The 21,443-nt window shown below is 32.0% G+C and overlaps 1 protein-coding gene across 1 annotated transcript in view; it reads left to right on the forward strand.

Moving 5' to 3' along the window:
• Positions 1–20,348, forward strand: part of glg1b (golgi glycoprotein 1b) — a 54,293-nt gene extending 33,945 nt beyond the window's left edge. The window contains 7 exon segments of the mRNA NM_001045395.1: positions 646–861; positions 4,661–4,864; positions 7,756–7,827; positions 12,044–12,230; positions 14,071–14,291; positions 16,194–16,315; positions 20,165–20,348. Coding sequence (NP_001038860.1) covers positions 646–861; positions 4,661–4,864; positions 7,756–7,827; positions 12,044–12,230; positions 14,071–14,291; positions 16,194–16,315; positions 20,165–20,270 — 1,128 coding nt within the window. The 3' untranslated portion in view covers positions 20,271–20,348.
• The last annotated feature ends 1,095 nt before the right edge of the window (positions 20,349–21,443 follow it).

Consider the following 21,443-nt stretch of genomic DNA (forward strand, 5'->3'; position numbering starts at 1 on the left):
GTTTTTAGTTAAATTGTGCCATCTGTCTTGTAAAGTAGGTCTATAGGTCTGTTAATTTTAAAGAAGATGCCATTTGAGTTCATCACCAGAACTATAGAAACTACATTGTTTATTAAAAAAAACAAACATAAAAGAACCAGCACAGTATCGGGATAGGATCTGTATCGGTCGATACTCAGAATTTTGGTATCGAGATTGGATCGGTTCCAAAAAATAGTGTATGTGCATCCTCACATTATATATTGCAGTAAAACTAAATATAAGGATTTCATATTTCTTTCCCAATTTACTGCAGTCTTGATTTCAGAGCAGAGGAACGGCCGTCTGCATTTATAATGCAGTCTTGTTTTATGTTTGACTGCGCTGTGAGCCGCCATACTGTAATTAAAGCGAATCTCAGTGGACAAAAGTTACTCACTAACCTCTTCGTATGTGTGTGTGTGTGTGTGTGTGTGTGTGTGTGTGTGTGTGTGTGTGTGTGTGTGTGTGTGTTTTGATGCCTGCGGTTGAATTCACAGTTTAATTGCTGTTAGTGAAATTGACCTGATATTAAATAAGGAATTTAGATCCATATGTCTGCAGCATTGATCCTTGACTCCTGTTAATGAAAACTGCGTTAATCGTGTTTTTGGTGTTTTTTTTAAGCTGAAAGAGTGCGCAGATGAGGAGCGAGGGAAAGGATATCTGATGTCCTGCTTAGTGGACCACCGTGCCAACATCACGGAGCGCCAGTGTCATCAGTACATCACCAAAATGACCAGCATCGTCTTCAGCGACTACCGCCTCATCTGTGGCTTCATGGATAAATGCAGAGAAGACATCAACACTCTGCAGTGTGGAAGCATCAGCGTTGGGGAAAAAGTAAGCTCACGTCCCCAATAATATTAGACCCTTTTCGCGTTTCAGGGTTTCCCAGTTGCAGACGTCTTCTTGGACAGTTTTAATGCTTCCAAAAGTTTTGCTTCATTTATAAAGCGGCCATGTCTTGAGGTTGTTCAGTATAACGCAATTTACCTTCTAGGTGTCATTGGATTAGCCAGCAATCGCAGGACTGACTTTTCTACTTTAGCCAATCACCATATACGAGAAAGAAATAAAGTAGTGACTGCAGGTTGATGGAAAGTAAGTAAAAGTACACATTTTTTAAAACTGCTTATTAAATTACAATTCCTGAGAAAAACTACTCCCAGGGTTCAACGCTAGGGATTTTTTCTACTGGCCTGAACGAACCAGTGGTTCAGATTTTTACTTGCCCTGCCAAAATTTTCTCTGGCCCCACCAAAAGAAGAAGTTAGCCATTTAGTTATTCAGCATAACTTTTCTTTAAATACAACCGACAATTAAAAATTGATCTAGTTTAAATACAATACTGATTAGATTAATTAAAGTGCATTGTTTAGTTGAAAACTACAACAATTTTATGATTTTTGTTTGTTTAAAACCCACCAAAACACCTAATTTTAGAAACCGGCTCACGACTGAAGCTCTGCACAAGACTTTTGGCCAGCGGAGAAATTAAAATGGTCGTGCCCAACTGAGTCTGGTTCTCTCAAGGTTTTTTTTCTTCACTCCCATCAGGTGAAGTTTTTTTCCCTCTCCGCTGTCGCCACTGGCTCGCATGGTTCAGGATTGGTAGAGCTACGCATCGATGAATTTGCTCTTCAGTGTTTGAACTCTCAGTAATGATTAAATCACACTGAACTGAGCTAAACTGAACTGAACTGAACTTAAACACTAAAAAACTGAACTACACTGTTCCAGTTACTATGACCATTTATGTGAAGCTGCTTTGACACAATCTACATTGTAAAAGCGCTATACAAATAAAGCTGAATTGAATTGAATTGACTTCAGTCTATAATACTGTCAATATTTTTATTGTACATTTATTTGTAAATCTAGATTTAAAATGCATTTCACTTCTTGTTCTTGCTTGATTCATCAACATAATAATCATATTAGCCTACGTTTTAATCAATTATGGCCTTTGAGGTTTTTTTTGTTTTTTTTAAATGTAGACTCAGAATACTAAAGAAAGTTTGTGAAGGGGGCCCGTGCAGGGGTGCATTTCTCGTCACAACAACGGGACTGCAGTCAGATCATGAAGCAATGTTGATTTTTCCTTTGAGGTGTCGAAATGAACAAAACAATTGGCATAATACAAAATATAAGATTAAAATATGGAAAATTTAGAAAAAATCAGATGGTAATTTTGGTCAATTTTTTTTGGTCAACGGATAAACAGCACTCTGTAATATTGCAGCATGCTTTCACTTTCATATTAGATATGAAACGCACATTTGCCTGTAGAAATTACATCCTGCCCTACTCATCAAACTCTTCATATAGCAGTATTTATGGCCATTACACAACCGTAATACACTGTTATCGCTCATTCTGGCGATCTCAGACTGACTTGATTGATTTGGCGTGGACTTGAGCATGATTGCGGGATTCACATATGCCACAAACTGCTGGCAAACGAAATGGGTTCCGAAACAAACATCTGGGCATGAAAGCAAACCATTGACAAACTGTCGCATCCAAATTAAACTTTAGTGACAAGGCAACACTGGCCCCGATCAGGCCAGTAACCTTTCTGTATACTGTCCCGAGCGTCTTGGAGTCCTTATTGTTGAGGGCTGACTCCATTACAGTAATTTGAGTATTTGTAATTTGTTTCCTACTTTTCACCACTGCTAATAATCACACGACTACAGAATCATCACATAGAAGAATTGATTTATGTATTAAATAAGCCTTTTAGATCAAACCACTGATTAGCTGCTTATTAATAGTTAGTAAGGTAGTAGTTGTGTTTAGTTATTGGGTAAATTTAGAAAAAAATCATAATTTTAGTAAGTATTTTAAATAGACAATGCAATATTTATTGCTTAAAAAGTCCTTAGTCTCGCTAAATTTTAGCAATACATGTTTTCATGTATTTTCATGTAAGTTCTTTATCCTTTTGAAATTTGGGAAATTAATTATTTTGTGTTTTGACTGCTGAACAAAAGTGGATTTTTGTCCCTCATCAATATGACAGACTGAATAAGGTCTATGGCAGCGAACGCTTTGACTTCTTACCCACGCACAACCGCAAAACTCTAGAATATCCCTTCGGGAAACCATAGCATGTTGGTTTGATGCCAGATGGCAAAGTGTAGAAGTGACTCTGCCATTCCTGAAGTGTCCACATTCCTCCGGGCATGCTAGGACTTGGGCACCCGTTCTCCGCATTTGCCTCGTTCCCCCGGGCGCACTCTGCTGAAATTAAAAAAGTTAACTTTAGACTTGTCTGCTTGTTGACTTAAAATAGTCCAAGTAAGCTCAGACTGCCACACATACCAGCTGGCAAGTGAGGAATGAAAATTATATATAGCTGCTTAGTGGGTTTACACATCCTTGAGTCGTCTTTTAGTTCACGGCCCGTACGCTAATTAGGTACAATTACACGAGTAAATGACAGCTCCCATTCTGCAGCCTTTAAATATCACTGGTTATTTTGTCATTAAGCTGCCTGACACTAAATGACTGAGTGTGTGTGAGTGGGCATTTAATTATCAAGTTATTTGCTTATGCTTGTCTTGAGTGGTCTGTTTTTCAAAAGGCAAGCCTAAAAATCTGAAAATTTGCTTTGGGTAATTATTGAAATCTTTTTTTTTTTTTTAAGTATGGAAATAAGTAAAATTGAAATAAAAGTCAATAGGCTAAATAAACCTTAAAAAAAAACAGAAAAATATTTAAAGTTATTCAAATATTTTTTATGTAATATTTTTTATTATTACATCAATTATTAATGTATTATTTATTAATGTTTTATTTATTACATTTTATTATTTATTAAATATATAGCCTAATAATTAAATTAAATATATAAAAATTATTGAAACATGATTATTATATTTAATATTAATATATATGTATATATATATATATATATATATATATATATATATATATATATATATATATATATATATATATATATATGTATGTATGTATGTATGTATGTGTGTGTGTGTGTGTGTGTGTGTGTGTGTGTGTGTGTGTGTGTGTGTGTGTGTGTGTGTGTGTGTGTGTGTGTGTGTGTGTGTGTATGTGTATAAACTTTGTATAATGTATGATTTTATATTGTTTTAATTTTATATTATTAATATTTATATTATTAAAATAGTACTGCTTTCTTCTTGCACTTTCTCTTTGTCAATCTTCACTATATAATAAGGTAAATAAAAATAAGGTAAATAGAAAGTGACAAATTGACATGAACTACAACTTAAATTAATTAAAAACTGAAAATATATATAAGCTATTTAGATTTTTGCAAATGATTTTTAAGAGTAAAATGTAAAGTTGTATTACATCATTCAGTATAATAGTGAATGTTGTACTTAAACAGCGTTGTTTGCTTCTGTATAATAAGTCAAAAAAACTAACATGTGAGGTCTTTTTTTATAGAGTTTATTTCCTCTTTTGTCTTTCAGATCCTACTAAAAAAGCAATACTTTTTAGCTTCCTAAACTTTGTGAACCATCATCGTATGTCCCTTTCCTCCCTTCAGTCCAACATATCTGTTGTCCCAAAAAATAAAAATCCCATCAGTCCCACAGTCGACTAATCTGTGTTTTTTTTTTTTTTTTTTTTGCCTTCCTGTAAGGACTTGCATTCCCAGGGTGATGTGATTGCTTGCCTGGAAAGAGCTCTGGTCAGAGAGGCTGAGCAGCAGGACAAGGCTCATCAAATCAAAGACCAATGCAAGAAGTCAATCATGAGAGTGGCCGAACTGTCAGCCGACGACTTCCACCTCGACCGATACCTCTACTTCTCCTGCCGAGACGACCGCGAGCGATTCTGTGAAAATGTAAAGTATTCAGTAATTGTGATAATGATAGTATTGATTTTAAACGGACTTCAAAACTACAGAGAATAATTAATTAATAGTTCAGCTTTTAGAGTGCCTTTTAAGAATATTCTGGATGTATTTGCAGTGTTTATTCATCACAGACAGCACCAAATGATTAAATGTTTAAAAGAGTAGTTCACCCAAAAATGAAAATTCTGTCATTTACTCATCATTTATTAGTTTCAAACCTTTACAAGTGTCATTGTTCTGCTAAACAAGAAGGAAGATATTTAGAAACCTTTTGGAAACCTGTAACCATTGACTTTCATAGTGTTTGTTTTTCCCACTACAGAAGTCGATGATTACAGGTTTTCAGCATTCTTCAGAATATCCTTTTCAGTGTTCATCAGAATAAAGAATTTTCATAAAGGTTTTAATTTTTGGGTAAACTAGCATCCCTTTAACAGGCCTTTTTTATTTTCCAACAAGGATTTTCCAATGTCAATTTAATAAGTTAACAACTTTATTAATCTCACAAAGGGAATTAAATTAGGCCAATGCCATCATGACACATCATACAAACAAATCACACAGAAACAATATGATTAAGAATAAAAACACATCCCCGCATGCTTAATAATAAATTCACTACTACTAATAATTCAAATGCGTACATTAAAAAATAAAGCTTGTTTAAATAACAAAATAAGAATTCTGTGACTATTTATGGCGCTTTTGTTTTTTCAGCACTGTACCATGAAGCTCCGTCAGCTATTTGAAGTCAACAAAAACACTTACTATTTTTGTATGATGATATGTTAGTTAATGCATTCTTATGTATTCAGAAAGTTGTTTTATTAGATAGAGTTGATACTGCTATAATGAATTAGCATTTTATTTTTATTAATCTTAACATAATAATAAATCAGGCTTTGAATCAAATTTAACTGTTGGAATTAATGCATTAAAGGGCCATGAAACCCCCCACTTTCGGTTCAAGTCTAACTCAGAATTAAAAAAAAAAAGCATCATAATGGGCGTGAAGCTCTGCGATCAGAGGCAGGAGTGGGCGTGGCCAGCAGAGCAGGGGAGAAGGAGGGGAGGGAACTGCTGTTGGCAGTCGGCTCACAAAATGAGACACAAACCGTGAGGAGACGCATGATTTTATAGTTTACAAGTTAAAATGCAAAGAAATAAACAGTAATTGAATGCCCTGCTACATTTGTATTCATAATTTCATATACACACAGCCACAATGTATATCATTATAAAGATAATCGTGTTCATATAAACACCATAAATGAGGACTTCTCCCTCAATCCCCTGGTCTGAATGCAGACTCCATACAGCAGCTCTGTTGCCCTGCCTATTTCAACCATTAGCCCTGCTGCGGATAATCTGGAGGATTTAGGCGAACACAGCAGCATGGCGATGTGTCTAAATGTGAACGAACTTAAGGGATAAAAGACAAAGTCCGCCATTCTCCAATTCTCATACAGCTCTCCCGACAAAAACGCTTGCTGCACACAAACAGCTTTGCTGTATCGGCCCTGACAGGATCGTGGGGAATGCACTGGGATGCAACAATCCCAGCGGATCATGGAAACAAACACAATAGACCCATCATGGACGGCTAAATACAGTGTGCCGTTGGTCCTTGGCCGCGGTCTTACCCAGTCATCAACACAGGGTCTCACAGCTTGGCAGGTCTGTCTTGCCTTTGGAAAGCACGTGCTGTCATGAATAATTAAGAAGCAGTGTCTTCTCATAGCATAGGAAAACTCAGCTATGAATAATATTGAGAATCCAACGTGTCATCACTCCACTTGCAGTTATGCGCTACACTGATTTTGATCCCGCCCCAAAAATCATTTTAAACCCAAAAGATGAAATTAGCTGACAAAAGTTCAAAATTATCTTGCTTTCCCAACAATTAAAAAGTACTCGAGGGTTTCTTGAACCTTTAACGAACATTTACTAATGAGACTTCATTGTAAAGTGTTACCTCTTGCTCTTTATCATCTTTTTGCAATTTAATTAGTTTAAATATTTTTTTGTTTTTATATGCGTTTATATGTGCATCTTATGTCAATATCATGATAAAAGAAAAAAAATTGAGACTGGCATAAGCCTAGTGCCATCTTCTCCAATAGTTATAGTGATGGATGTGCATTGGAAAATATACGATGATCTAATTTGCATGCTTCTGTAGTATATGCTTTGTTGGTTCAGTAATTGTGTGGAGGTGTGGTCACATGATTGACAGCTGTCCATCATATGCTGTGAGTCAGAATAGCAGGATTAGCACAACGCAGTGTATAGGATTAGACGTGGGCCGATGTGTGGATATACAGTATCAGACGTGCGAAACGTGAAGTGTTAAATATCTCCTGATTGACCTGAAATGATCATTCTTAAAGGGATAGTAAAATATAATGTTTTGTTCCTTAAAAGAAATGGAAATACTGTTAATGCATCAGTCCTCATGTTGAAATTGTTATGCTTAGTAGGATGTCATCGTTTTGAGAGATAGAAAAACGCATGCAGGCAAAACAAAAATAATACTAGTGTCCTGTGATGAACAGGAATGTGTGCCGAGCACGTGGATTAAACGTAATAACGTTGTAAATAATGCTCACTTTGTCACACAAGCCATTTGTTTCACATCATACTGAAATACTGAAATACTTCAATTTATCATCATGAGGCACAAGTATTAATTTTAGTTATGCAAAAGCTTGCATTTGTTGTTGTTGTTTTCACTAGTATAGCTAGTCTTTTACTTAAAGATTATAGAGCTCAAAATCCTCTTTAATGTTTCACTCAATAAAAACAGTGACCTACATCTTGAATGGCATGACAGTGAGTAGATTATTAAGGTTTATGTATTTTATAATTTTTTTTTGCAGACCCAAGTGGGAGAGGGCAGAGTGTACAAATGCCTGTTCAACCATAAATTTGAGGAAGCGATGTCAGAAAAGGTGCGTTATATTTATTGTTATTCAAATACTATATTGAGTTTGATGGAACTGATTATGGGAAGGAAACACCAGTGTTTTGTGTTGTTTTAAGTGTTCCTTTTATGCTATTCGTCCCTATTTTGTTTCGGAGGTCTCTTACTATCGGTTTACAGTTGAAGTAAAAATGATTGGCCCTTCTGTGAAAATTTTATTATTTTTCAAAATGTTCCCAAGTGATGTTTAACATTCATAAATTCATTTTCTTTTCGGCTTAGTCCCTTTAATAAAATTGACTCCAATTTAAATTTTAAAAAACACATTAAGAAGGTTTCCAAAAGTGCTAGAGCAAGCCTGAGGATCTATAGAAACATTAGGCATCAGTTACCTATGGCTGCTGCTAAACTTTTCATGAATACAATGATTTTACCTCATTTATCTTATTGTGCTACAAGCTGGTCGCATACGAACATTACAACATTAAAACCATTGTGTTATATATAAACAAACTGTTAAAATTTTAGCTAAAAAGCCAAGGAGCTATCATCATTGCAACTGTATTGCACAACAAAAATTACTAACATTTGACAGTTTCTTTTTTTATGCTGATGTGTGTTTAATGTATAAAATATTTCATGGTCTTGCACCACCACCCCTCAAACAATGTGTGATTGTCGGCAAGGACAATATAAGACAGACTAGGTCATCTGTTAGAGGTGATTGTTCAGTTAAACTTAAGAGAACTGCTTTTGGACAATCAGTTTTTTCAGTTAAAGCAGCAGAAAGATGGAATAAAATACCAGTGTATATCAGAGAGAGCAGCACTTTTAATAATTTTAAAACCGTTCTTAAAATCTGGCTAAAACAAAATCAAATATGCAGCCACTGATTTGATTTCATTTTATTGACAATGATGTATTGTATTTATTGTACTGTAAGTGTATATTGTATTTGTTATAAGTGTTAAATTTGTTACTTCCTGCCCAGGGACTACAGATGTAAATTAGCTTTATAGCTAACTCTGGCACAACATGTCATGTTGTACATTGTCCCTGTATAAATAAATAAAGTAAATAAATAAATAATCTGGGGTCGCCACAGTGGAATGAACCGCCAACTTATCCAGCATATGTTTACGGATGCCCTTCCAGCCGCAACCCATCCGCTGGAAACATCTATACACACTCATTCACACACATACATACACTACAGACGGTTTAGCCTACCCAATTCATCTGTACCACATGTCTTTGGACTTGTGGGGGAACATGGAGCACCTGGAGGAAACCCACACGAACACTGGGAGAACATGCAAACTCAACACAGAAACGCCAACTGACGCAGCCGAGGCTCGAAACATCGACCTTCTTGCTGTGAGGCGAACATGCTACCCACTTCGCCACCGTGCAGCTCGATGTTTAACTTAATAAGGGAGTTTTCACAGCATTTCTTATTATATTTTGTTTAAATAAAGCTTAGAAATTTTTCTTAAACAATTTTTAGGTCAATATTATTAGACCCCTTACGGAATGTATATTTATTTAATTGTCTACAGAACAAACCACAGTTATCCAATAACTTTCCTAATTATTATATTTTGCTATAACTGTCTTATAACCTAGTTACGCTTTTAAATTGCACTTTAAGCTGAATAATAGCATCTAGCACAGGGGTCACCAATCTTGGTCCTGGAGGGCCTGTGTACCTGCAGGGTTTAGTTCCAACTTGCCTTAACACACGTGCCTGGATGTTTCAAGTATACCTTGTAAGACCTTGATTAGCTTGTTTAGGTGTGTTTGATTAGGGTTGGAGCTAAAATCTGCTGGACACCGGAAGTTTGGTGACCACTGATCTAGCAAAATAAAAGACATTAGTTATTAGAAATTGGTTTTAAAAAGTTTGGTCCCACTTTATATTAGGTGGCCTTAACTAATATGTACTTACATAGCATTTAATAGTTTGTTACAATGTACTTATTGTGTAAATACATGTATTTAATTACATCTGTAATAAACTTTTGTAATTACATTTGTAAATACATCCCTTACACCTTAACCCACCCTTAAACCTACCCATGCCACCAAACCTGTCCATAACCCAACCTCTATCCCAACTCAAAAGCACGACAAGTGTTCTCAAATACATTATAAGCACAGTAAGTACATTGTATTTATTTTTTTGATGTAAGTACATAGTAGTTAAGGACACTTAATATAAAGTGGGACCAAAAGTTTTAAAAGAATAGAAATGTCACAGGTGGGCTGATCATTTTGAATTTAACTGTATGTATAAACTATTAAATTTATTAAAGAGATGATATATTGTCTTATATATTGCTACCATCCACCACCACACCACAAAACAACCTCAAAACATTATGTAATTCTGAGTGTGCCTCACACAGGTGAGTGGGTTTGACAAACCACCTGTAAACATACTTATTTTAAAACATTTCTCTGTCATTTTAACGAACACGTGCACACATTTTGCAAATTTGCACTGGTCAGTTTCTTACAAGCATGCCATATGTTTAAAAAATAAACAGTGCATTTATGAAGTGAGATTCACACAGATGAGTGGGCTTGACAAACCACTTGTAGAAACACTCTCCTCTCTCTAAAATAAAACAAAACACTCCTTCCTCCTTATAGCATTTAATTCTCTGAGCATTTGTTGTGTGTATTGACTCTTCATGTTAAATCTCTGAATGCCTCCTTTTAAGTCTTTTAAGACATAAGCATCTGCCATAGGGCTGGCGATTATTTGAAAAAGTAATCGAAATTCAACTTTCAGAACCTATAATTGATATAATTTTTCATGGTCAGTTTTTTCAATCTCCCTATCGCGTGTGGAGTCATGTGAACTCGCTCTATAAGGCCTGATTTATACTTCTGCTTAAAAATGCACTTAAAGTCATGATCGCTAATTAAAATTAAATTGTATTTTTTAGTTAACATTAATATAACAACAATTAGGCTTTTTCTAACTGTTAAATTGAAAGCATTAACTAATATTTAGAATTATTTAAAACCAATGTCTTCCGAATGTTTTTGTCTTAGTAGAACTTTGATGAACTTTGATCCACTTCATATGATGACTTCTATATTAAGCACACTGTGTAATAGAGAGGGAAGTTGTAAAAATGCTAATAAAATATGTAAATTTTAATAATAATAATAATAATAATAATAATGAATATTTATTGTTAAGGGTTTAGTTTTATTTTTCAATATACTGTATTTATTAAATAAATATTTCCTAGTGCATGTTGTTTTTATTATTAATTATTATTATTTTAATGTAGATAATAATATTATTATTGTTAATATAAATATTAAATATTTATTGCTAAGAGTTATATTTTATTTTTCAATATATTTATTAAATATATTGTTAAATTGAAGGCGTTAACTATTATTTATTTATAAGACTTTATTGTAAAGTGTTACTTATTGCTCTTTATCATCTTTTTCCAATTTAATTACTTTAAAACATGTATTTGAATACATATACACTGAGATCTTTTGGTTTTATGTGTTAAAATATATATTTTTTTTAAGTATAGTTCAATATCGTCATAAAAATGTAAGCAACAAATCGCAGCAAGAATAACCAAAAAACGACATCCGCCTAAGTTTTCCAATAGTATAGGATGAGAGTCAGTCAGTCGACAGCGGCCTCTGGTGGTTTTACACGAGAACAGCAGGCGTGAATGACACTTGCTAGAGAAATTAAAGATCTCAAAAAGTGTACACAGCGGGCTCTGGTGGATTGGCGAAAACAAAAACTGCAAAAAAACGTACCTCCTGGGACATATTTGGCGCTCTCCAGAAATGTATATATCGGTACGTTTTCAGAATGAGCCTGGGTTGGTTTATTTTATTTTTATCTTTTTTTCTGTTGTTCTCATCTGTGCTTTAGTTTATATTTTTGTATAATTTGTTTTTATATTTTATGCAGATATGCTCCCCTACAAATCCTTCCAATAAATATGAAATTAGCAATTCTTTCCAAATAGGAGGTCATCTTCTGAAATCATATTCTTATCGCAATATATATCTTGTAGATAAACAAAATATCACAATATCAGTTTTTCTTCCAATATCATGCAGTCTAGAACTATGTGCATAGTGTCAGTGTTTAAGCTGAAGTCATAGTCTAGCAGACTCCACAGGAATGTTGGTGGTTGGGTTTTTTATGTGTGTGTTTGTCTGTGTTTAATAAGCATCTCTGTCCACAGTGCAGAAACGCCCTGACCACTCGGCAGAAGCTCATTGCGCAAGATTATAAGGTCAGTTACTCCCTCGCGAAGGCTTGCAAGGCCGACCTGCGCAAGTACCGCTGTAATCCAGACACCAGCATGCCTCGTGCTCGAGAGGCCCGACTGTCCTACCTGCTGCTCTGCCTGGAGTCGGCTGTTCACAGAGGTCAGCATTACTGGGCATGCATAAGTCTACATTTCAAGTGGATCTAAGCTTTTCGTTAAAGTTGTGCTAAAACCAGAGTGTGTTGAATGTTATTATCTTAGTAAAACTTTGATCCACTTTATATGTTGACTTCTGTATTAAGCACACTGTTGGTTTGTTTTTATTTTGTTTGTTTGTCTGTTTTTCATTTGGTATCAAAACATTTATTGGCCAGTATTCATGGACCAATAATTTGTGGTATTAAAATTATTATCATTATGATTATGATTATTATGATTATTATTATTATTATCATTATTATTAATAATAATAATAATAATAATAATAATAATAATAATATTAGTTTAATAATAATTGATGAGGGGTTATTTTATTTTTTTAATATATTTGTTAAACAAATATTTACTAGTGCATGTTGTTCTTCTTTTATATTATTGATATAAATATAGCACATTTATTGCTAAGGGATTAATCTTATTTTTATATATATTTATTAAATAAATATTTTTAGTGGGTGTTGTTTTTTATTATTATTATTAATAATGATAATAATAATTATTATTATTATATTACTATTATTATTATTATTATAAATAATGAATATTTATTGCTAAAGGGTTAGCTTTGTTTTTAATATATTTAACAAGTAAATATTTCCTAGTGGGTGTTGTTTTTTAAAATAATAATAATAATGTAAATATTGAATGTTATTTGCTAAGGAATTAGTTTTTTAATTATATTTATTCAATTAATATTTCCTAGTGCATGTTGTTTTATATAATTAATAATAATAATGATAATAATATAAATATTGAATATTTATTGCTAAGGGATTAGTTTTATTTTTCAATATATTTATTAAATAAATACTTCCTGGTGGGTGTTTTGTAAAAATAAAAATAGTAGTAATAATAATGATGACAATAATAATAATAATAGTAATAATAATAATATAAAGATTCTGTATTTATTGCTAAGGGGTTACTTTTATTGTTCAATATTTATTAAATAAATATTTCCTAGTGCATGTTGATTTTTATTGATAATAATAATAATAATAATAATAATAATAATAATATTAATAATAATAATAACAACAACAACAACAACTATAATAATAATAATAATAATAATAATAATAATAATAATAATAAAAATAATAACAAAATACTGAATATTTATTGCTAATGGGTTAATTTTATTTTTCTGTATATTTATTGAATAAATATTTCCAAGGGAATGTTGTTTTTTATAATAATAATAATAATAATTATTATTATTATTATTGTTATTATTGTTGTTATCATTATTAGTTGTTGTTGTTTTTGTTATAGTAGTAATTGAAGTTTATATGATAATATTATTTGTGTTTACCATATCAGTTACATATCAGCCACAGGGTAATGTTATCTTTCTTTGTTTTTTTTATTCAGTATTATTTATATTTAATTTTGTATGCTGTTGTTTTAATCTACTTGGATTGCTTCTCAATTTATTTATTTATTTACTTACTTATGAATTAATACCATATGAATTATAGGCCAATAATAATATTTTTTTCAGCATTACTTCATAAAAAATTTTCAAGTGCTTGTTTATTTTTTTTACATATTATTATTATTATTATTATTTTATATTATTATTATTATTTTATATTTTTAGCATGTTATTATTTTTATATAATTATAAATTAGTTCCAAATGGATAATTAGCCATAGTCTTATATTCTTTATAATCATTAATCAAATTTTAAACATTTATTAATATTTATTATATTTGCATTACTATAGTTTATTGTTGTGTTGCCTCCGGTGGTTTTTTTTCCCCCGGCTCATGTCAGGCCGTACGGTGAGCGGTGACTGTCAGGCAGAGATGCTGGACTACAGACGGATGCTGATGGAGGATTTCTCTCTGAGTCCGGAGATCGTATTACACTGTCGAGGAGAGATCGAGGCTCACTGTTCAGGCCTTCACCGCAAGGGCCGAACGCTGCACTGCCTGATGAGGGTCGCCCGCGGGGACACAGGGAAGGGCGCAGTGGACAACCTCTGCCAGACCGCGGTAAGAACTCTGCTGGTCAAATGTGCTGTCGGGTGTGAGGGTATACATAAAAAACATGTGAAGTAAATGAACACTAAGGTATTAAAAAACATTTTGTTAACTCAGATAAAATGATTAGGATAAATGAGGAAAAATTCACAACAAATGAAAAACTAAACCTGAACAAAGCTTACAACAGTCACTGAAGAACTAACTGCTATAAAATAATAATTAGCAAAAATAAATAATTGTTTATAAATGAGTATTTATAAGCAAAGCTCGTATTCTGTGGTGGAAAATCAGACCTGCAGCTGTTTATAGATGCTCCTTTACAGAGAAATACATCAGTCAAACGTGATTCTAAATCTAAAATTATTAATAGGCATGTTTAATTGCGTATACAATATGATCTTTATTATTAAGACTTTTGACTGAATTCTTAGTTTTTACTTTTATTCATTGCATTTGTGTGGTTTGTAATTGTCATTTTAAATGATATTGAAACTCGCACTGATAGCATTAAACACTGATTAAAGCCCATAATCAGTACCTGAGGTAATCATTGAGTCCGTTTATATGGACTTTAATAATCCAATTTTAATACAAGAAGACAATACTCTGATTAAGAGTCTACCATGTCAACAGCATTTTGGATTAATCCGATTAAGGTCATAATCAAACTAAACAGAAATGCAATGAAGACATGTGGAATATCCAGATTTTAGTGCCATTATTGAAGTGCAGTACAGACACGTAAACATCTTAATCAAACTATTAACGTCATGTAGGACTTTTCGGACAGTTTTGCGACAGAATAGTACACACACACACACACACACACACACAGACGCACACACACACACACCACAAGGCTGTTTGACAGTATTCTTTGCACCTGAGTCAGTGTAGACCACAGACACCTGCATCATGAAATGCAGTTTTTTTCCTTCCATTTAGCATGCGGTATGAACTCTTCCATCAAAACAACACTCTTCCTGCAGTTCATAGTTGCATCCAATATCTCGTTTGTCACGGGGGCCATGCATGAAATGTACCTGAATGAAAGTGAAAGTGGCAAATTGCAGTTAAAGTTGACAAATTAAGAATAAAAGAACCAAAATTACATGAAATTCCGGAGGAAATGCAGATAGCGCAGTGACGCGATGACATTAGTAAAATTATGTGTTATAACATTTGAAACGGGATCATGCAAGGAACATTCAAAAAGAAACTCATGTAAATACCTTAATCTTATTATTTTCCTAATTAGATTAAGGCAAAAAATTAGATTACTGGTGTCCATGTAAACATAGTCATTGAGCACGTTTACATTGACCTCAATAATCCGATTTTAATATGATTAAGACAATGCTCTGATTAAGTGTCTACCATGTAAACAGCGTTTTTTGACTAAATTAATAGGATTAAGGTCATTAATGGAACTAAACAGATATCGGATTAAGACATGTGGAGTATGATGATTTTAGTCGCATTATAGAGCTGCAGTACAGACATGTAAACATCGCAATCAAGCTACTACTGTCATGTAGGATTTTCGCTGCATTTTGCGACAGGAAAGTTCACACACACAGCTGTCTGACACTATTCTCTAAAATTCTCTATAATATTTGACTAGTTGCATAAAAATCTGACAATAAAATATATCTTAAAGCGCTAATAGTATTGGCCGTAAAATGGTGTTTAATAAATTAAAATCTGCTTTTATTCTACATGAAATAAAACAAATAAGACTTTCTCCAGAAGGAAAAATATTATCAGACATACTGTGAAAAATTCCTTGTTCTTTTAAACATCATTTGGAAAATATTAAAAAAGGAAACAGAATTCACATTAGGGAAAATCATTTTGACTTTGACTGTATTAATATCAATGTTTATAATGATCAAAATGTGTCTCCTGTAGCTTCAGACACTCATCCAGTCAGCAGACCCTGGTGCCGATTATCGCATCGATCGAGCTTTAAATGAAGCCTGCGAGTCTGTGATCCAGACGGCCTGCAAACACATCCGGAACGGAGACCCAATGTGAGTCATGTTAATCATTTTCACAAAATATATGCAGAAAAAGCTTCATTGGGGTGGCACGGTGGCTCAGTGGTTAGCACTGTCGCTTCACAGCAAAAAGGTTGCTGGTTCGAGTCTTGGTTAGATCAATTGGCAGTTCTGTGTGGAGTTTGCATGTTGTCCCCTGTGTTGACGTGGTTTTTCTCTGGGTGCTCCGGTTTTCCCCCACAGTCCAAACACATGAAAAGATTATTCTTATTTTATTTCAGTTTATTTATTTTTTTATTTATTTTAATTTAATTTATTTATTTGTTGTATTATAAATATGCTGTATATTAATTTATTTGATATTTTATTTATTTGTTTGTTTGTTTATTTACTCATTATTCTATTTATTTTTTGTATTTTTTCATTATTGTTATATATTTTTTACATTTTATATTTGTTTATTTTACATTTTATCTATTTGTTTATTTATTTATTTTTAAATTTATATTAATATTTTTTTTTTATTTTAGTTTTTTTATTTGTTAGTATTATTTATTTTTTATGTTTATTTATTTTAAATTTATTTGTTTGTTTTTTTTATTATTGTTATTTTTATGTTTTATATTTATTTATTTTACATTTTATTTATTTATTTATTATTTGCGAGTCTGTGATCCAGACGGCCTGCAAACAGTGGGGCTTCAGTGGGGTGACACGGTAGCTCAGTGGTTAGCACTGTCGTCTCACAGCAAGAAGGTTGCTGGCTCGAGCCTCGGCTGGGTCAGTTGGCATTTCTGTGTGAATTCTGTGTTTGTTCTCCCCGTGTTGATGTGGGTTTCCTCTGGGTGCTCTGGTTTCCCCCACAGTCCAAACACATGCGCTATGTTGGTGAATTGGGTAAACTAAATTGGTCGTAGCGTATGAGTGTGTTTGGGTGTTTTTTCAGTACTGGGTTGTGACTGGAAGGGCATTCGCTATGTAAAACACATGCTGGATAAGTTGGTGGTTCATTCTGCTGTGGCTACTACTGATGAATAAAGGGACTAACTTAGCTGAAGAAAAAGTAATGAATGAATGAATAAGTGAAAACTTCAGTGATGCTGCTGTTTTTCACTGTCATCAGTGTTTAAGAAACTAAGATTCCTGTAGAGATCATTCCTCTTGAATTGAAGCTTCGTTTAAAGCGTTTTTGAGTCTTACTCTCTCAGGCACTAGTGTTAAACTGCAGTGGATTTAGAGGAGAGCGTCAAATCCAATTAAATGTGTGTGGAGCGTAAATGTGTCTGTCTCTTACTCAGTGGAAGAGAAATAATTCAAGCATATTCAATATGTGGAAAATACACCGGTTTATGCAGTCTTTGTGTTTTTGATGAGACTATTTAATACAGAAAAAGGGTTTTAATGGCACATATTGGATGCTATTTTTATAAAAAGTCACAGTAAATGTCTGTATTGGAGGAGACTCTGTGTAATACTAATACTGGTGCTGTATCATGGGTGCTTTTTTGATTTTATTTGTAACTTTATGCAGTGTTTGCATTGAAAGTTTAAACAAAACAAAATGCATGTAACTAAATGTATTTATTTTATGTTGTTTGGTTGATTTATTTTTAATAAAATGTCTTAAAAAGGCATTTATTCATTCATACATTCATTTTCTTTTTGGCTTAGTCCCTTTATTAATCTGGGGTCGCCACAGCGGAATAAACCACCAACTTATCCAGCACGTTTTTACGCAGCGGATGCCCTTCCAGCCGCAACCCATCTCTGGGAAACACACACACACACACACACACTCATACACTATAATTTAGCCTACCCAATTCACCTGTACCGCATGTCTTTGGACTTGTGGGGGAAACCGGAGCACCCAGAGGAAACCCACGCGAACGCAGGGAGAACATGCAAACTCCACACAGAAACGCCGAGGTTCGAACCAGTGACCATAAATTGTACATGGTCATTTTTAGTTGTTTAATAAATTCATTTATTACTGTTAATTAATTGAAGTTAATTTTATTATTTTTTCTAAAGTATTAAAAATAATTAATTACATTTTTAAAAAATATATATTTGTTTGTTCATTTATTAATCTATTTTTATTTAATTTAATCTTTTTTTGTTTGTTTTATTTTATTTATTATTGTTATTTATTTTTTATGTTTTATATTTGTTTTTTACATTTTATTTATTTGTTTGTTTATTTATTAATCTATTTTTTAATTGAATAGTTTTTATTTTATGTTTTATTTTTATGTTTTATTTTTTATTTATTATTTTAATTTTTTTATGTTTTATATTTGTTTGTTTTATATTTGTATTTTGTATTTTATTTATTTATTTATTTTATTATTTTTCTTTCTTTAATACATTTGCGGTTTTAATAATATGACATTGTTGCTCAGTGTTAGAGTAAACAATAAGTTGTACATGGTCCTTTTTAGTCATTTAATTAATTAATTATTATAACTGCTTTGTCACTATTTAACTCTCACTTGAAGTTATCTTTATTTATTTTTAATGAAATTTATTTATTCATTTTTTGTTTGTTTATTTGTTTATTTATATATTAGTCTATTTTTATTTATTTATATTTTTATTTTTTTATCTATTTTATATATTTATCTTTATTCTATTTAATGAAAAAAATCTAGTTTTTTTAATGTTTTATTTTTAATTTACTGTTGTTATTTGTTTTATGTTTTGTATGTATTTGTTTTACTTTTTATTTGTTTGTTTATTTATTATTCTATTTTTTATGAATATTTTTAACTTTTTCGTTTTGTTGTTATTGTTATTTTATTTGTTTTATATTTATTTATTTTACATTTTATTTTTATTTTTTATAAATTTGCTGTTTTAAGAATTTGACATTGTTGCTCAGTATTAGACTGAGCATTAAATTGTTCAATTGTCATTTTTACCTATTTAACTAATGTATTTATTATATTGCCATTGCCATCATTTATCTCATATTTGGTCAAAACAAATATAATTTTTTGATACTGTCTGATGTCTAAATGTCAGCTTGTCAGCTCTTTTATATTTATTTTGAATTTATCGACAGAACAGCTTGTTGGCTTTTTACTTTTTTATTTATTTATTTTTTAATTTAATTAATTAATTAATTTTAATTATTTTATTTTTTATAAAAAAAGTATTTTGTTTTATTTTTGTTTTTTTATTGTTATTTATTTTTTGTGTTTTATATTTGTTTATTTGACATTTTATCTATTTTTTAATTTATAATAATATTTTTTATTTTGTTTTATTTTAGTTTTTTCATTTGTTGGTATTACTTATTTTTTATGTTTTATATTTATTATTTATTATTTTATTTATTGTTTGTTTGTTTGTTTGTTTATTTTTGTTATTCTATTTTTTTATTTAATTTTTTATTTTTAATAGGTTTAATTTTTGTTTTATTTTTGTTTATTATTTTTATTTATTTTTTATGTTTTATTTATTTTACATTTTATTTATTTTTTGTTTGTTTGTTTATTATTCTATTTCTGATTTAATTCAATGTTTTTTACGTTTCTTTTGTTTCATTTTCTATTATTGTTATTTATTTTTATGTTTTATATTTGTATTTTACATTTTATTTGTTTGTTTGTTTGTTTGTTTGTGTGTTTATTTATTATTTTATTTATTATTTTATTTAATTTAACATTTATTTTTTTATTTAACATTTATTCTGTTTTTTTTTTCTTTGTTTATTATCTTTATATTTATTTATTTTACATTTTATTTATTAATTTATTTTATGTATTTATTTTATTCATTGATGCAGTTTTAAAAAAAATGTTTTCTTTATTGTTGCTTGTTTTTTTTTTTTTATAAAAGCGGTGCTTTAAACCCTGTGTTTGTATGTATGTGTAGGATCCTGTCTTGTTTAATGGAACACCTTTACACCGAGAAGATGGTGCAGGACTGCGAACACCGGCTGCTGGAGCTTCAGTACTTCATTTCAAGAGACTGGAAGTAATCAACCTAACCTTTACTTTTCCTTTTCTCTTTACCTGACCTTACTGATGCTCACACAAAAATAAGACTCTTCAAAAACCCCCTCATGTCAAGTGTGTTTTGTGTCGAATCTTGTAGCTCAAATCCAGTCTGTCAAAGGCCATTCAGTAGCTCAGTTTGATGCGACCTTGACTGTGTTTCACTCATCTGTTCACTTTGAGAAAATGCCCACACAGTGCCATTATAATAAAACAATTAGATGCTCATAACTTCATTCACAGCCCATTAGATTCAAGTGGTTTTTAATTAGAGCTGTTTGAAAGCAGCGATTTGGTTTGATGGTCCATTGTGACAGTCTGGCTTTGTTTGTTACAGCCCAAGAGAGACTGTTCATTCTGTTCGCAATTGTCATGGCAATTTCAGCTTGATGTAAAGCGGGATTTAGATGGCGATTCATGTAACCGAGCACTGAATGCGTTGAAGAGATCTATTCATAAAGTTTGGGCTTGGTAAGATTCTTAGTGCTGCGTTTTTTTTTTGTTTTTTTTTTAAGGGCACCTATTATGAAAATGATCATTTGGAAGCTGTTTGGACAAAACAAAAACCAAAAACAACTAACTAATTTTGTTGTAACTTATTGATATTTGTGCAATAATTCCAAAATAATGTCTAATATTAATAAAATATTAATGATAACGATGATGATAATAATACTAACAATGAATAACATTATCATGCTGCCTTGAATGTGAGCTATCTGCTATAAAAACTGTTAAATTATGACAAATAAATCTATGGTTTGCATTAAACAAAAATAAAGCATTGCAGTAAGAAATATACATTTTGCACTATTGTTTTTATACCCATCATACCTGCCAGCATTCGGATCATAAAATCTGGGGGATTTTATCCGGGGGTGCGCGAAGTAAAGAGTGGGGGATGATGAGCGCATGGCGACTGAACCAAAAAGCTAGCCGGACTGTACCAAAAAGCTGAAGAGCTGAGGGGTGGGTGGTGTGAGTGTAATTCCGGTAGTTTTCCGGGAGACAGAACAATACAGTAGATGGGTCTGAAATACGGGAGTCTCCCGGGAAAAACGGGAGTGTTGGACGCATGTCAATATAATAACCAGAAAGAACAGGCAAAAGATCGGAAGAAAAGTCTCACTTCTACCACTCTTTAAAGGTTTCGGTTT

This window comes from Danio rerio, chromosome 18, assembly GCF_052040795.2.
Source record: "Danio rerio strain M-AB ecotype USA chromosome 18, GRCz13ab, whole genome shotgun sequence".
NCBI classification, from domain to species: domain Eukaryota; kingdom Metazoa; phylum Chordata; class Actinopteri; order Cypriniformes; family Danionidae; genus Danio; species Danio rerio.